General features: G+C 43.0%; 1 protein-coding gene across 1 annotated transcript in view; it reads left to right on the top strand.

Moving 5' to 3' along the window:
- mtor (mechanistic target of rapamycin kinase) overlaps positions 1-14,242 on the top strand; it is a 95,101-nt gene extending 80,859 nt beyond the window's left edge. Inside the window, exons 45-58 of the mRNA XM_080496505.1 lie at positions 745-879; positions 3,363-3,537; positions 6,343-6,478; positions 6,723-6,870; positions 8,623-8,745; positions 9,183-9,265; positions 9,337-9,409; positions 9,494-9,568; positions 10,647-10,782; positions 11,844-11,909; positions 11,991-12,071; positions 12,414-12,494; positions 13,530-13,635; positions 13,740-14,242. Coding sequence (XP_080352631.1) covers positions 745-879; positions 3,363-3,537; positions 6,343-6,478; positions 6,723-6,870; positions 8,623-8,745; positions 9,183-9,265; positions 9,337-9,409; positions 9,494-9,568; positions 10,647-10,782; positions 11,844-11,909; positions 11,991-12,071; positions 12,414-12,494; positions 13,530-13,635; positions 13,740-13,755 — 1,434 coding nt within the window. The 3' untranslated portion in view covers positions 13,756-14,242. The remainder of the gene's footprint in view (positions 1-744; positions 880-3,362; positions 3,538-6,342; positions 6,479-6,722; positions 6,871-8,622; positions 8,746-9,182; positions 9,266-9,336; positions 9,410-9,493; positions 9,569-10,646; positions 10,783-11,843; positions 11,910-11,990; positions 12,072-12,413; positions 12,495-13,529; positions 13,636-13,739) is intronic.
- Positions 14,243-14,558: the final 316 nt, after the last annotated feature.

A 14,558-nucleotide genomic window follows, 5' to 3' on the forward strand; every position in this document is an offset into this window, starting at 1 on the left:
TGCGTTTATTACACATTTTAATTTGTACACTGAATTCACTCTGTTCAATCTACCCTCTCAAATGTGTGTTAGGAACAAAACACTTTTTGAATTCCCGTATTTATGATTTATGATCGATTTATAATGCATCGATATTGAAAGGTTCCCACCACGGGTGTCAAACATCAGGCCCATGGGCAAAACAAATGGCCTGCAAGAAGCTCCAATCTGGCCAAGCCACCAAGCAAGTTGTAAATATTTCAGAGAAACTGCAGATCTTTTTAAACAAATTTCTTACGAGTAGTGGAAGCAACACAACTGAGCTGAGATATCGGTGATGCTGCCATGAAAGCTAGCTAACTAGCGTTAACTCGAAGCTATGCTGTCAGGATGGCTTTGTAGAAACATACATCAAGCAACAGCTTTTGGAGCAGCTTTTTGGACATTTCACTGTATTTTGCACCAGGTTTCATTAAAATGGACTTTATGTTGATATTTTAGTCCCCGTCCTTGGTAATTGTTTGGTTTTGTGATGATATAGACATTTTATCATGTATACTCTGCACCACGACAAAAATGATCTTTTAAAATGTGGATTTAAAGGTCATTACAGCACAATTTTTCCTGTCTGGCTCACTCAAGATCAGATTGCACTTTATGAACTAAACAAAAATGAGTGCAAACCTCCTGTTTAACACCTTTCATGTTGAACAACTGTCATTTTCTTCCACGAATCACTCTATTTGTGTGTTTGTGATGCTGCAGGCATATGGCAGGGACTTGATGGAGGCGCAGGACTGGTGCAGGAAGTACATGCGCTCTGGAAACGTAAAAGACCTGACTCAGGCCTGGGACCTCTACTACCACGTCTTCAGACGCATCTCCAAACAGCTGCCACAGGTCAGTGAAGATATGAAGTCATTTCAATACCTGTTCCCTCAGGATTACGTTCAAAAAACAAAAGAAGCAAATCAGTGGATCTCGTAATGCTGACTAATGTAAATCCGAGAAATGTGGTTGAGAAGAGTCTGCTGAGGCGGAACGTATTTTGCAGCTTCCGGAGAAATTAGAACGGACATCCGACTACTTCTGCATTCGTGTGTCCATTCCAGTCCCTTATCAGATATGAGGAGTTTTTTTTTTTAATAGTATTTCATGCCTCAATTTGTTGTTTGATCTCATGATGGGTAAATCCAGCATTCATTGTTTTTTTTCTCGTCCTGTGAAGTGTAAGTGCTGCAGTCATGGTTTGTGCATTTTTACCAGCAGACTAGTTTGAGGTGAAGACATGATGAGAGATCATGAAGAAACAAATTACTTTGTAGCTCCAAATGCTCCAAATGTGGGAGAACAAAGTGTTGAAATATGTCCAAATGTGATGAGACGGAGTGATTATGGAGACCCTGGAGTAATAATCATCATCTAACTTACAACATATCATGTTGCCAGATTGTGGGCTCACTAATTGGTTTTAGTCTGCACTTTCTTTTTTAGATCATTTCTCAAGAAGTTCAGCCTTTCATCATTCAAACTTTTGGAAATGTTCACCTCACTTTACATACTGTCTTACGTTTGCAAGTAAGGAACTTTAAAAAAAAAAAAAATACAATTTAAAGTCGAATAAAGTTTAAATCCCTCGCCAAGTGAGTACTTTGCACACGTCGAACAGGGATTGCAAAGCTATGCCGTTTTCACCGAATAATTTCAAGGATAAAAGTAAGCTGCAGATCTCAAATGAATACAGAGTGTATGCCTCTGAATGAAAAATTTAATTTGAAAAATTACCCTCAACCATGTGTGTGGACTAATAGGAACTAAATACATTCAGCTGGATGATAAACATGAGATTATTATGGATACCCAGAATATGGACAAATTATTAATAATTTGTCCATATAAATACAAATATAAATGTATCCATCATGATATACAAATTAGAAAGTGAACAAATTGCTTTGAGTTGGCTAAAGCAGTTTAGCTGATGGATGGATGGAGCGTTGGTTGGTTGGTTGGTTGGTTGGTTGGTTGGTTGGTTGGTTGGAAAACGATCAAAAAAGATCAGATCAGAAAACAAACTCAGTCTACTTGCAGACAGTGGAATAACTGCTCGTACGTATGTGCACCACAGCTGTGGTGAATCGTTCTTGTGCACATGTGCGAATAGATGGACAATAACAACAATGGCAGCCTCCAGTGTGTGATGACTCCCAGTCCATGTTCTCCTGGGATTTAGTAAGTTTAGAGTTGACAGTCACTGTGATAGCAATCTTACCTTTGTCGTCTTGTCTATGCAAATGTCTGTGTACTCGCTATGGTTAATGTTTATAGCGTATTGTTCTCTGCCTGTATGCGTGTGTGGTTTTATTACAAAAACAAACAGCATCCACTAGTGGACCTACATGAAAACTACATCATTTCAGGGCGTTGTCTCATAAACAAACCACTGCCCAAATGAAAATGCAGAAACAATTTTTGCTTGAAATGTTGTTGCCAAAACAAGGCCTAAGCTTTTCCAAACAAAACAACCAATAACGAATAGCAAAAGTGGTTTTCTTAATGCGCCGTCTCCTTCCATAATAGTACTTTATAAAGCTCCTCCATACATGATATTGGCTTCACGCTGCAAAGACCAACCATGTATATGTGAAGCAGGACTCCTTTTGCTTATGGAGCCATCAGTGGATTACATCAACCTCACTGAGCTCAAAGATGAAACCGAACTGATAGATGTCATTTCTCAGAGCTATCCTCACAGAGTTGCGGAGCGACCTTAAAAATAGTTCTGTCAGCGGCTCTCACTTCACATAATAAACAGAGACGGCGATACTGTTTGACATGGTAGCACGGCCCTGCTCTCGGGGGATCCGCCCCGCCGGGACATTGCAATACGCAGCATGAAAAAAGCAGTGCTGTAATAACACGCTGGGAGCAGAGCACACATTGCCCTCGCAGGGCATTAACATAGAAATAAAGCCTCTCCAGGATGCATCCTATTAGCAGATGTGGAGCAGGTAGGAGCTGTAACTGTACACGTTGACCATGCATCATCATTCAGAATTTAACCATAAAAGCCTCCCAATAGTCTGACGGAGTCTGATTCGATGCAGCTTTTAAGTGACTGATGGTTGAACGCAGACAAGAAAGAAATGCACAAGAGAAGGAGGATGTTCCCAAGTGATTTATAAAAGGTAGCATATAAACAACCCCCCCCCCCCCCCCCCCCCCCCCCAGATGAAAACCTTAACTTGGATAGGAGCCAGTGTCTGGTACAATCTGAATATTGCTCCAGGCTCTGCTGGCAGACGTTTTCGTACACAGCAAAACTCTGAACTAATTGTGTCCTCCTGTGCCGCTTCTCACCACCTCATCAACTCCCCCCACAGCTGACCTCCCTCGAGCTACAATACGTGTCTCCGAAGCTGCTGATGTGCCGGGACCTGGAGCTGGCCGTGCCCGGCACTTACGACCCCAACCAGCCCATCATCCGCATCCAGTCCATCGCCGCCTCCCTGCAGGTCATCACCTCTAAGCAGCGCCCACGCAAGCTCACCATCATGGGTAAGATGCTGAGAAAATTGAACAAGACTCCTGGCTCTGAAGCCATTATATTAGGAAAATAGATTACATAATATTTCTCATCATGTGCTTTCAGCAGGCTCGGGTCAACCCATTAGAGAAAATTCAATATTAATAGAGGCGGGCGCCCAAACGGCTCCAAGGCCACAATCTTTTTCAGATTCATCAGAGGTGGAAAAATTCTGGGTGTTGATAATATGTAGAAGCTGATTGTTTCTCATCAAACAGGCTTCCATCTTCGACACCACACAGAGTCGCCAAGTGGCCTCAAATGTTTTTGTGGGCAGGAAATCGTAGTCACTGTCCAAAGGGTCCAACGAAGGCTGCAGGATGAAATTACATAATAATAACTTGAATTTTTCAATAAAGGTAGCTGTTGTTTTATTTTCTATTCACTGGGGATAGAAAAAAAACAACAACATATGAATGCGGAATAACTTTAGCATCAAAGCTATACTGCAAGGATGAATTTCTATAAACACACATGCTGAAGGCTGCAAAATGCCGCACTCGGAGGGAAGGATTTTCAAACACTATAATTTGCACCAAGGTCAACCGTTAAAAAATAGCTTCATGTTGAGTTTGTATTTCTTTTTTTTTTTTAATTCTTAACTTTTGTAGGTTTTGTGAAAAGGACTTTTTCCCTGTGTAGTCTAAGAGGAAGTGGACAGTAACCGATGTGGCCCAGTATGGAACCAGTGACCTAATATAAGAAATGTTGGAGCAATCAAGCCATGTTTGTTTTTCATTCTCTGTGGAGTCCCAGTAATTTGTCAAACTCTTTTGGCTAGAACGTGCATGTAAAAATGTACTAATTTTAATGATTGACTTCCTCGTAGCTTCACGACTCAATTATTGAGTTCAAAGGCTGGTACCGTATTGATCAGACACAGAGGACACAACAATATACTCTTCTTCTTCAGATGGACTTTTGTATTGTGTTAAAGTTTGAGAGCCACTGGATTAGGGGGCACTGAAGAGCAAAGAAATGGCCCCTTGATATGAAAAAAAAAAAAAAAGTAAAAACCCACCCTGGCTTAACAGCCTGCGAGCTTTTGTACCAAAAAAAGCCACTTTTTTTTTTCTTTTCTTCATTCTTTGCCTTTAAGAGAAATGGCATACACAGACACAAATCGATTTGTCAGGATACCCCTCAGACCCCCTCCCCACCCCACAACATCAGTTCATTGGCATTAAATTGAATCCAGATATAAATAATGTTGACAGTTTATCCCCCCACTCCGCTGTGCTCTATGAAATATGACTGTGAAGTGCTCCTAAAATGGCACCCAACTATAAAGTCACCTTGTCTTGAAGCCAAATCCACACATTATCAATCACAAATGGTTCACACTTTTTTTTTTTTCTCTCCCTCCACCGGACAATGGCGTACCTTGTTCTGATGCATCAGTGCTACACAACACACTCTGTAAAAGATGATGGCCAATAAATCAACTGACCTCTGGAGCAAGACTTCAGATTAAGACCTGTCACCCACTGCAGGCGGCCCAGATTTACTGTGGCCGCTCCGTCCCCCTGGTGGTGCACAGCACTCTGCTCACTGGGATTGTCATTAGAAGCACATTCGGGATGAAAGCCCTCACTTACTCTCCCCATGGCATGTATCGGTTTACTCCATTAAAGGTGGGATTGGCAGCTCTGGCGTCTGTGAAATAGTGAAACAATTAGATAAGCGACAAAATAGATTTTCCTCTCTGTCATACTGAAAACTTGGTTGATACCACAGTTCATTGGGTACCCGTGTACATTTCCATGAGTTGTTAGTGGAAAAATGCCTCCACTTATTTCTTGTAAATGAAAATTGTTTTGTAGTTGTTTTGCAGTGACCATGAAGCGAAGGAATACTGGCACAGAATCTACTGTAGGAGTAATCGGGTTCACATGAAAACGTTTAGCGCCTGCTCAAATTGAATAGGCATTAGTTCAGGTTTTGGCAGTGGAGATTAGCAGCAGGAGAGCAGCCTGGAGAAAACAGCCAGTACTGCCAACTCCAACCATTTAAAGGTGACCTGTTATGCTCATTTTCAATGGACTCTGGCATTACAAAACTCCTTTTACAAGCTTTACATACATGTGTTGAGGATGTACTCTACCTATACTGCACATATTCTTCCAGGGTAAAGAGAGTTGATGTATAGATGGTCCCTCACGAAGCCTCTCTGTTCATCCTCTATAAGGAAACTCAGCATCTGCTCATTGAAGGACACATTTACAAGACGATTTCAAATGAAAGCAGAAAACTTTTGTTGTGTTTTGGGAGTCCATTAACACAACAACAGTAAATATGCAACTTTTGGAAACCACTCCGCGGCCGTAGTAAACGCTTTTCCTGCACATGCACGAGTAGATGGACAATAACAATGGCGGCCTCCGGAGTGTCATGACTCCCATTCCATGTTGGCGTGTCGAGTCATCTGTAATAGCAATCCAACTCCGTCTGTCGATACGAATGTGTTCTCGGTCATAAATATTCATTAGCATATTGTTCTCTGCGCACATGTGTGTGTCTTCGTTACAAAAACAACCAACAGGACCAACTAGTGGTCTTACATGAAAACTACATCGTTTCCAGTGTTTCCGACATTTCTGTGTAAACAAGACTTCGTTTTCAGTTTTGTAATTTGACACCAGCCTGCTAGTTCTCACAGCTGCTGCAGTGCTTGGAGCACTTTGTTTTGAACACGAAACAAACAAGTATGTGACATAAATACGGAACAGCATGAACATTGTGTTTTGTTTTGGGGTTTTTTTTTGCCCCGTCTGCAGGAAGTAACGGCCACGAGTTCATGTTCCTGCTGAAGGGCCACGAGGACCTGAGGCAAGATGAGAGAGTCATGCAGCTGTTCGGTCTGGTCAACACACTGTTGGCCAACGACCCCGCGTCCTTACGCAAGAACCTCAGGTACACACTCGCACAAGAGCATCACAATACACAACCAGCAACACTTGAAGGGTTTCCAAGTGCATTTCTTAGCTTTTTACTCTTCACTTAACCGTCTTGAATAAAAAGAACTTTAAGATGCAGACGTCGAACCATACAAACACACACAGTTTGACTTGTACGGTACGGTCTACACATTCTTAGTACACACACGTCAGGAAGAACTGTGTCTGCGCCCGTATTGACGGTGTGTTTTCTTCATCAGCATTCAGCGCTACGCAGTGATTCCCCTGTCCACCAACTCGGGTCTGATTGGCTGGGTGCCCCACTGTGACACTCTGCACGCGCTCATCAGAGACTACAGAGAGAAGAAAAAGATTTTGCTCAATATTGAACATCGCATCATGCTCAGGGTGAGAAAGCAATGCCGGGATTGGTTAGGTGTCCGCAGCCTCGGCTCAACTGGTGAAAATCACTTTGAGTGTATTTCTCCTCCCGACAGATGTGTTAAACGTTGTTGTGTTAGAGATCGATGTCAGGCGGAAAACAGTTGCAGGGTGGATTTTGTTCATCCTGCTTTACTAAATACTGGTTCATGTGAGACTCGGCTCAGGTGATTTTTAAACTAAATGGGTGTAAAGCTATTCAGAATCACCATTAAGCTGAGGAGGCATCTGTTTACAATGATTACTCTATATTGATGAATATCAAATCATGTTCAATGAAACCACGTTAATGCTACATCTTCAGAAATTGTAATGAAATTACAGCAATATTATTTCCAATGTAGAAGAATAGGGATGAAATTCGGGTCCCATTAATGACATATAGGGTTATATTTTCATGTCATGTGTAGAAAAACACCAAACTTCTCTAAGATTCAACTATTTAGCATCCGAATCAATTTAAACAGTCGGGACAAGTGTTTTCAAATTTGGCCATTACTCAGTTACTGGCCAGCAGAGATTGATGGGAGATTGATATAGTGCAGGACCGAGGTTGTTTCCAAAGTGGGAGTTTTACCACTTGCCAGTTCACAGCATTCCCATGACAATAACAAACAAACAATATGGCCGTCTCCTGCAGTGCTGCTTCGTTGCTGCTGTCAGAGTGCATTTAAGAGACAAACGAGCTCACATCACATACATTTATCAAGAGGAAGATGAAATTGAGCTCATCTGTTTGGTAATTTCACTTCAGTGGCAGCAGCAGAAATGTGAAATAGTGGCACTTAGTTATACAGACATAACCGTGATCGACAGAAACCCTGAAAGAACAAAACAAGGTTCAGTGAGTTCAAAGCACGTGTAATTTAAAATAATGCATTTTTCTGCTGCACATATTGAATTGTAATAACCTGCAAAGCATTCTCGTTACCTGCGGCAAGGTGGGACAACAAGAAGTATCTTAATTTATGTCTGTGAGTTTGAGCGTCATGCGAACGGAACTTCCACCAGAACCGCTGGAACTATTTTCTCCCAAAACCTCGGTGGGACGCACCAGGTGTCACTGTGTTACGTATGAGTGTTGCTCTCGCTAACACATCTTATGTTTGAATATTAATGGCTTTATTATTGTGTTGTGAGGATTGAGACAGTTCGCAGTGGGACAGCCGAGTTAAATACAGTACGTGAAGTCTTGATAAAGGAGCTCGACTGAAACCTTTATATACGTCTTTTCTTGTCACAGCTGCTCAATCAGATGTGATGTCAACTGGCGCTTGATGCCCATTTGATTGCAAGTGACATTGTTGTTGCTTATATTTTAGAGAAAACAAAGCGTTTCTGTCGAAACATCTTTACAACTTGATTTTCATTCACCTCAGGAGTCACAGCTCCTCCAGGTTACGTCATCACCAGAGTAAAAAGAGAAGAAGGAAAAAAAAAAAATCCATCCCCGAAACTTGGCAACCCTCAAAATAAATGCAGACATTCATGAGCAATGGTGAAAGTATTTTAAGCACCTATTTCAAGTTGTTTGCCTTGTAGGCGTCTGCTAACTGAAATTCTATCAGACAAGTGTGAAGTGAGCGACGACGTTTAGCACACGATCAGTCCTCGTAGTGGAGACAGCTGAAGGTGAAATTCTTTTTCATCTGAGATCATTTCTGTGTTTTTTTGGGGGAGGGGTTTTATAGCGCGTGTTCTTTTTGAACTCCATTTCAGATGGCCCCGGACTACGACCACCTGACCCTGATGGAGAAGGTGGAGGTGTTTGAGCATGCGGTCAACAACACGGCCGGAGACGACCTGGCCAAGCTGCTGTGGCTGAAGAGTCCCAGCTCGGAGGTGAGACGGGCCAGACTCACGCTGTGTGTGGGTCGATTGAAGGAGCTCTCATCTGCTCAGGATCCGTCCTTGTAATTCAGTGGATTCCTCAATAATGTGCGTGAAAAACAGTCATTTTTAAAGACGCTGTCATCAGGCGTAGAGGCGACATATCAGAGTGGCGATCCTGAATCTGAAATGCACAGCAGAGAAAGCGAACAGTTTTCCCCTCAAGAGCCAAGAGCGGCTTCCTTCTGGTTTGTATGTCCTACTTTCAAAGCTCTGACGGTGCAGGATGCCATTAACAGAACTTCAAAATGAATCCAATTTTAGGAACTGTAGTACCTCGTGTGCCCGACTCTCCACTCGCTTTCAGCCGCCTTCTGAAGAATCTGCCTCCATCTCCACAAATAATCTGTGTGAGGGCTCTCGTGAAGCAGCTGTTCTCTCTGCTGCAGGTGTGGTTTGACAGGAGGACCAACTACACCCGTTCACTCGCCGTGATGTCCATGGTGGGCTACATCCTCGGACTGGGTGACAGGTAGAAGATCCTCCGTCTAGAAAATCTCGCATCGTTCTCCTCATTTTCTAAGAGATGTCTCTCCTCCGCAGGCATCCGTCCAACTTGATGTTGGACCGATTAAGCGGAAAGATCCTCCACATTGACTTTGGAGACTGTTTCGAGGCAAGTTACTTTGTGACACTTCATCCATTTAATCGTGTTTTTTTTGTGTGTCAGACGCTGAACTTCTTCTGGACCTTCTAACAGGTGGCCATGACCAGAGAAAAGTTCCCTGAAAAGATCCCCTTCCGTCTGACCAGGATGCTGACCAACGCCATGGAGGTACGCCGCTCTACCGGACCCTCAAAAACACTTCAGATCAGAGGAGTCCGACTCTTTCAGGAGCCACAAACGGCTACATTTCATCTTGAACGCGCTGCTAAATTTGTGCCATAATAACCATTAAAAGCACAGGGTTTTTTTGTTTGTTTGTTTTTGTTGTGGCGCAGAGAATATGTGATGAAACTGTTGAGATTGTTTCCAAATCTGAACAGTTAAACTAAAAATGAAACCAATGTCAACGTAAAGCCAATTTTAATGATGCAAAATACAGTGAAATGTCCAAAAAACCTGTATATACATATAACCTCTTTTTGCAGCCTTTGTGTTTTAACAAAGTCGCCCCGACGGTGTAGCTTTGAGGCTCGTCTGATGGCCACAAGGCAGCGTCACAGACATCTTCAGCTTCGTTTCACATTTTACCTGAAAATACATCGTTTCCCCTCTTTGTTTCAGAAAAGTTTTGTGTTTACACAGCAACGTTTTGGAAATTATGTTGGATGTAGCTTTCATGTTGGACCACTAGCGGGTGCTGTTATGCGTTTATGTAATAAAACCACGCGCGCAGACAGACGGGGCTTTCTTCTGCTATGGCCTATGATTGACACCCTGGCTTTTGTGTGCGACCTCCAACAAGTTTAAAGACGGATAGTTTAAAGAAGAAAGTTGGAGCCTGGAAAGTCTCTTTTTAATGGATTGTAGGTTATCCAAGAAGCACTAAAGTCACCAACCTTAAACTCTACAAACACTTAAAGTGAATTCTGTCTGAGCTGCTTCTCCTCTGCCCTGTTTTTTATTCAGATACAATAATTACTCTTTTCCTAGTATGCGGCGTGTTATCAGAAGCCGTGACTCGCTCTACCTTTCGCCTAATGAGGACGGAAGAAAAAGAATTTAAAATGAAGGCTTGAGAAAATAAAAATTCAGCCAAGAGGTTTAAGTTGTTTCATCTTTTGTGCAACCAGAAAGGTGTTTAGGGAGAAATGTGCATGAACAGCTTATTAAAGAACAAACACATGGGGCCATACCTTAATTTTTTTCTTTAAAAGAGAGAGAGTAATCCGAGTCGTTTGTGTGCCAGGTGACGGGCTTGGACGGTAACTACAGGATCACGTGCCACACGGTGATGGAGGTGCTGAGGGAGCACCGGGACAGCGTCATGGCCGTGCTGGAGGCCTTCGTCTACGACCCCCTGCTCAACTGGAGGCTCATGGACAGTAAGCGAGCAGAGCAGAGCGCACACTACCACCACTGACCATAAACAGCATAACAATGTCGTGCTTGGAAAGAAGCGGTGAGCGCACCCTTGAACGGGAAGGTCAGCGCAGATCACTCAAAGAGTAAAAGCAGTTTTTTGAGATGTAGAGAGTTAAATTTGATCACATCGCGTCCGTGTTGCAGCGTTTGATTTGTATTCCGGAAAGAAATTGAACAAACGGGTAAAGAAGTGGTCCAGACATTTTAAGGTCAGCGGTTGAATTCAAAAGAACAAAAGTGAGCCAGACTCTCAGGAACTTTGTCGGCAAATACTTTTAACAATGTGGTAATGTCACAACTTCATAAGACCTTCGATCGGTAATGTTGTGTAGGCGTGTGTCATTATAAAGGAAGTGTTACTCCTGTTTGGCTTTTGCCTTATTGATGATTCAGGCTGGAACATCAGTACTTAGAATTTTAATGCACAAATGTGAATTTATTCAAGGTTTTCTAATAAATCAATTTGAATGTGTTTTTGATCATATAATCTTTGAAGAAGACACATTATGCTTCAGGTTTAGTGCCAAAAATGCATATTTTGACAAAAGCAGCACATTTCTTATAAAGAAGCAAGATGCCAATGCCGGTGTCAAATTACAAATTTGTGATGCTGGCATAAACACAACATTGACACACAGCTTAAAAGAGTTATTATTTCCCTCCATAGTAGCTTTAAACATATATACCACCATAATATGGAAGTCATGATAAAACACTGATGCTGGTGAAGTGCATGAAGCCGATGTACACAAAATATCAACATGGGCCTATTAATCGTCTACATTAAAGTATTTAGTGCTTCTATTAAGTCAAGTTTCTACCATGAGCCTGAAAACCTGAATGGAGTCATGAAACATGCAGCATGAGGCTGGTGTCAAGTTACAACCACTTGTCGTCGTCGTTGGGTATTTTAAAAAGGATTGAGTGGAATAAGCTCGAGGACACAGTTGTGGTTGGACCGTGACCGCGATGGAGATTCATACAGACAGAAAATCTCACATTTCCTCCATCTCATCTCCAGCAAACACCAAAGGCAACAAGCGCTCCCGCACCAGGACTGACTCGTACACGGCCGGACAATCAGTGGGTGAGTCCACCGCTCCAACTGCGTTGTGTTCAATGGCACACGGGCACGTTTGAACCTGCGCACGTGTGCCGTGTTCTGCAGAGGCCCTGGAGGGGATCGACCTCGGAGAGACCACACACAAGAAAGCCGGGACCACCGTGCCCGAGTCCATTCACTCGTTCAGTGAGTTTTCACTTTATTACATTTCATGGATTGTTTTTGTTGTTGTTACCGCAACCCGTGAAGTTAGGCTTTTTCTCTCTCTCTTTCTCTCTCTCTCTCTCTCTCACCGCTCATTTTATCACAACAATACCGAGCTCTCATGCTGTCATAAATGATTGCTGCAGCCGCTGGGCTATTGTAACGCAGCACTTAAATGTGCTTTGACTTCTTTCAGCAGCGAAACAACTCGGAATAGAGAGAACATAATTCTTTTCTTTTTCTTTCTTTCTTCTTTTTTTTTTTACCAGGTTGTCTGTAGTAATTGTTGACACGGACGTGTTTGTGTGTTTCTTTCTTATTAAGTTGGAGATGGTTTGGTGCAGCCTGAAGCACTCAACAAGAAAGCCATCCAGATTATCAACAGAGTGCGGGACAAACTCACAGGTACGTTCTTGCAACACAAACAAGGAGCACAGCTGGAGAAGAGTTCTTTTTCTTGGTGGTCGTCTGGAAGCATTGTTGATAATCTCCAATTTGAGGACTTTGAAATGTGAGGATAAGTTTGCTCTCAGTGTGCGACCGTCTCAGGTGTCACCAACCAAACCACGTGAAAATACCCGGAGGCAGAGTCAGTGTGTTCATGTCATGATCAGTATGATGGGAACTTAAAGGAACGTCATCGGGTGCACTGAGAAAAGTTCTGTGTTGGATTATTTCAATCTTCAACAAGACAGTATCGGAGCAGCCAAACCTGGAGTCTACCAGAGCACTGCCACCATAAATCTTTTAATGAACAATCGTCAAAAGCGGCTCAACAACTAATCTGTCACCAGTCTGACCAATATACGCTAACATTTCTGGATGTCGTAAAGATCCAAACGCACGATCAAGTCTCCAACTTGATGTTGATTGTTTGCATGTCTGTTGGTTACGCTGTGAAAAAAAACACATTGACAAAAGTCTGCTGTTTGGAATCACGGGATGATGATCACATGGTTGAAAGATTACATTTGAAATTAATGTTCAGTGGTCAGTTACTCCTAAGGAAAGTTTTGCAAATTGCTCGGCCATTTCCTGGGCCAGGTTGAAGTCTTTCCCATTTTGGGCTGTTTTGCCCTGTTTTAATTGGATGCTGTTTGAATCCCATTGAGGTCTTCTTCTTTTTTGGGGGGGGGGTGGGGGGGGGGGGGGGGGGGGGTGGATGCATATGATCAAAGATGCAAACTTTAAGGCAGTGGCTTAGAGATCTGCAGGGTTGTTGATTGAAAAAAATGTTTAAATGTCAGAGGGCTGACTTCCACAATTCACCGTCTGCAACCACATTACATGTTCCTCTGCTGAACAAAGCTTCTGTCCCTCCTGTCAACACACAGAAGTGTTTGCTGGGTAAAATTGACATCATCTGAGCAAAGCCAATTCCGGCTGCGTTCAATTTTCCGGATGAGGCTTTTGGTCGTGACGGCAGTTTGTTCCCTTCAGGTCGAGACTTTTCTCACGACGACACGCTGGATGTGCCAACGCAAGTGGAGCTCCTCATCAAGCAAGCCACCTCGCACGAGAACCTGTGCCAGTGCTACATTGGCTGGTCAGTGATCGGAGGCTGAAACCGGGTTATTCTGCGGCGAGAGTTTTCTCCCCGCCATTGCTTTTCTTGTCATTTGACTGAAAAATGTCGTTTCTCTCGCGCAGGTGTCCGTTCTGGTGAAGAAACAACGCTTTCTGCCAACGTGACGCTCGATAAACCAAGCAGGAGAACTGGAGTGGGGAAACAGCGGGGAATTCACTGAACAATGTCCTGAAACCACAGCGAGGAGCCTTCAGAAAGCAGTTTGTTACAAGCTTTTGTTTTTGCCCATTCAGTGTCATCGAATGAAAGCTGCAGTCGTTTACTTCAAAAGACTTTCAAATTCATAATCGCCTGCTCAAAGCTTTTGACAGTGGCCATATTGTTCATAATCATGTAAGACATTTTCTTACTCCTCCAACACACACACACACTGAATGCTTCCTCCATACACACCAGTGCGTTGTATCTTCATGTGTTCATGTGACAAAACTTTGAAGAAGCATAATATGCCTTTTACTAACTTAAATGTTCTTTCAAGGAAACTCGTGATGACATTTAACAGGGTGTTACGATGATGATGATGTACTGTATGTGCATTTGTGCTCCATTAAACCCTGAACAACGACCACTGTGGCTGGGACGTGTTCATTTCGGTGCGCGAGGTTGGAAAGATGTTCAAAAAAACAACATGTCACGAAGGTTTTCTTCGGCGCTCCTCTTTGTTTCTCGCCTGACGCCCACAGAGGGCACTCTGACTCCTAGCAAGCTCCCGCTCCTCCATCTTTCCAAAGGCTCTGAGAGAGAGAGAGGACAACACCAGGCTCGACTGTCCCAAAACCACAACAGCACAGAAATATGTTCTGTCACACGGAGATGAGCGGTTTATTCTTTTTACAAGACTGCCGGGAAACACGGCCGTCCGCAGTGAACAAAAACCGAGT

This window comes from Blennius ocellaris, assembly GCF_963422515.1.
Source record: "Blennius ocellaris genome assembly, chromosome: 5".
Classification (NCBI taxonomy): Eukaryota; Metazoa; Chordata; class Actinopteri; order Blenniiformes; family Blenniidae; genus Blennius; species Blennius ocellaris.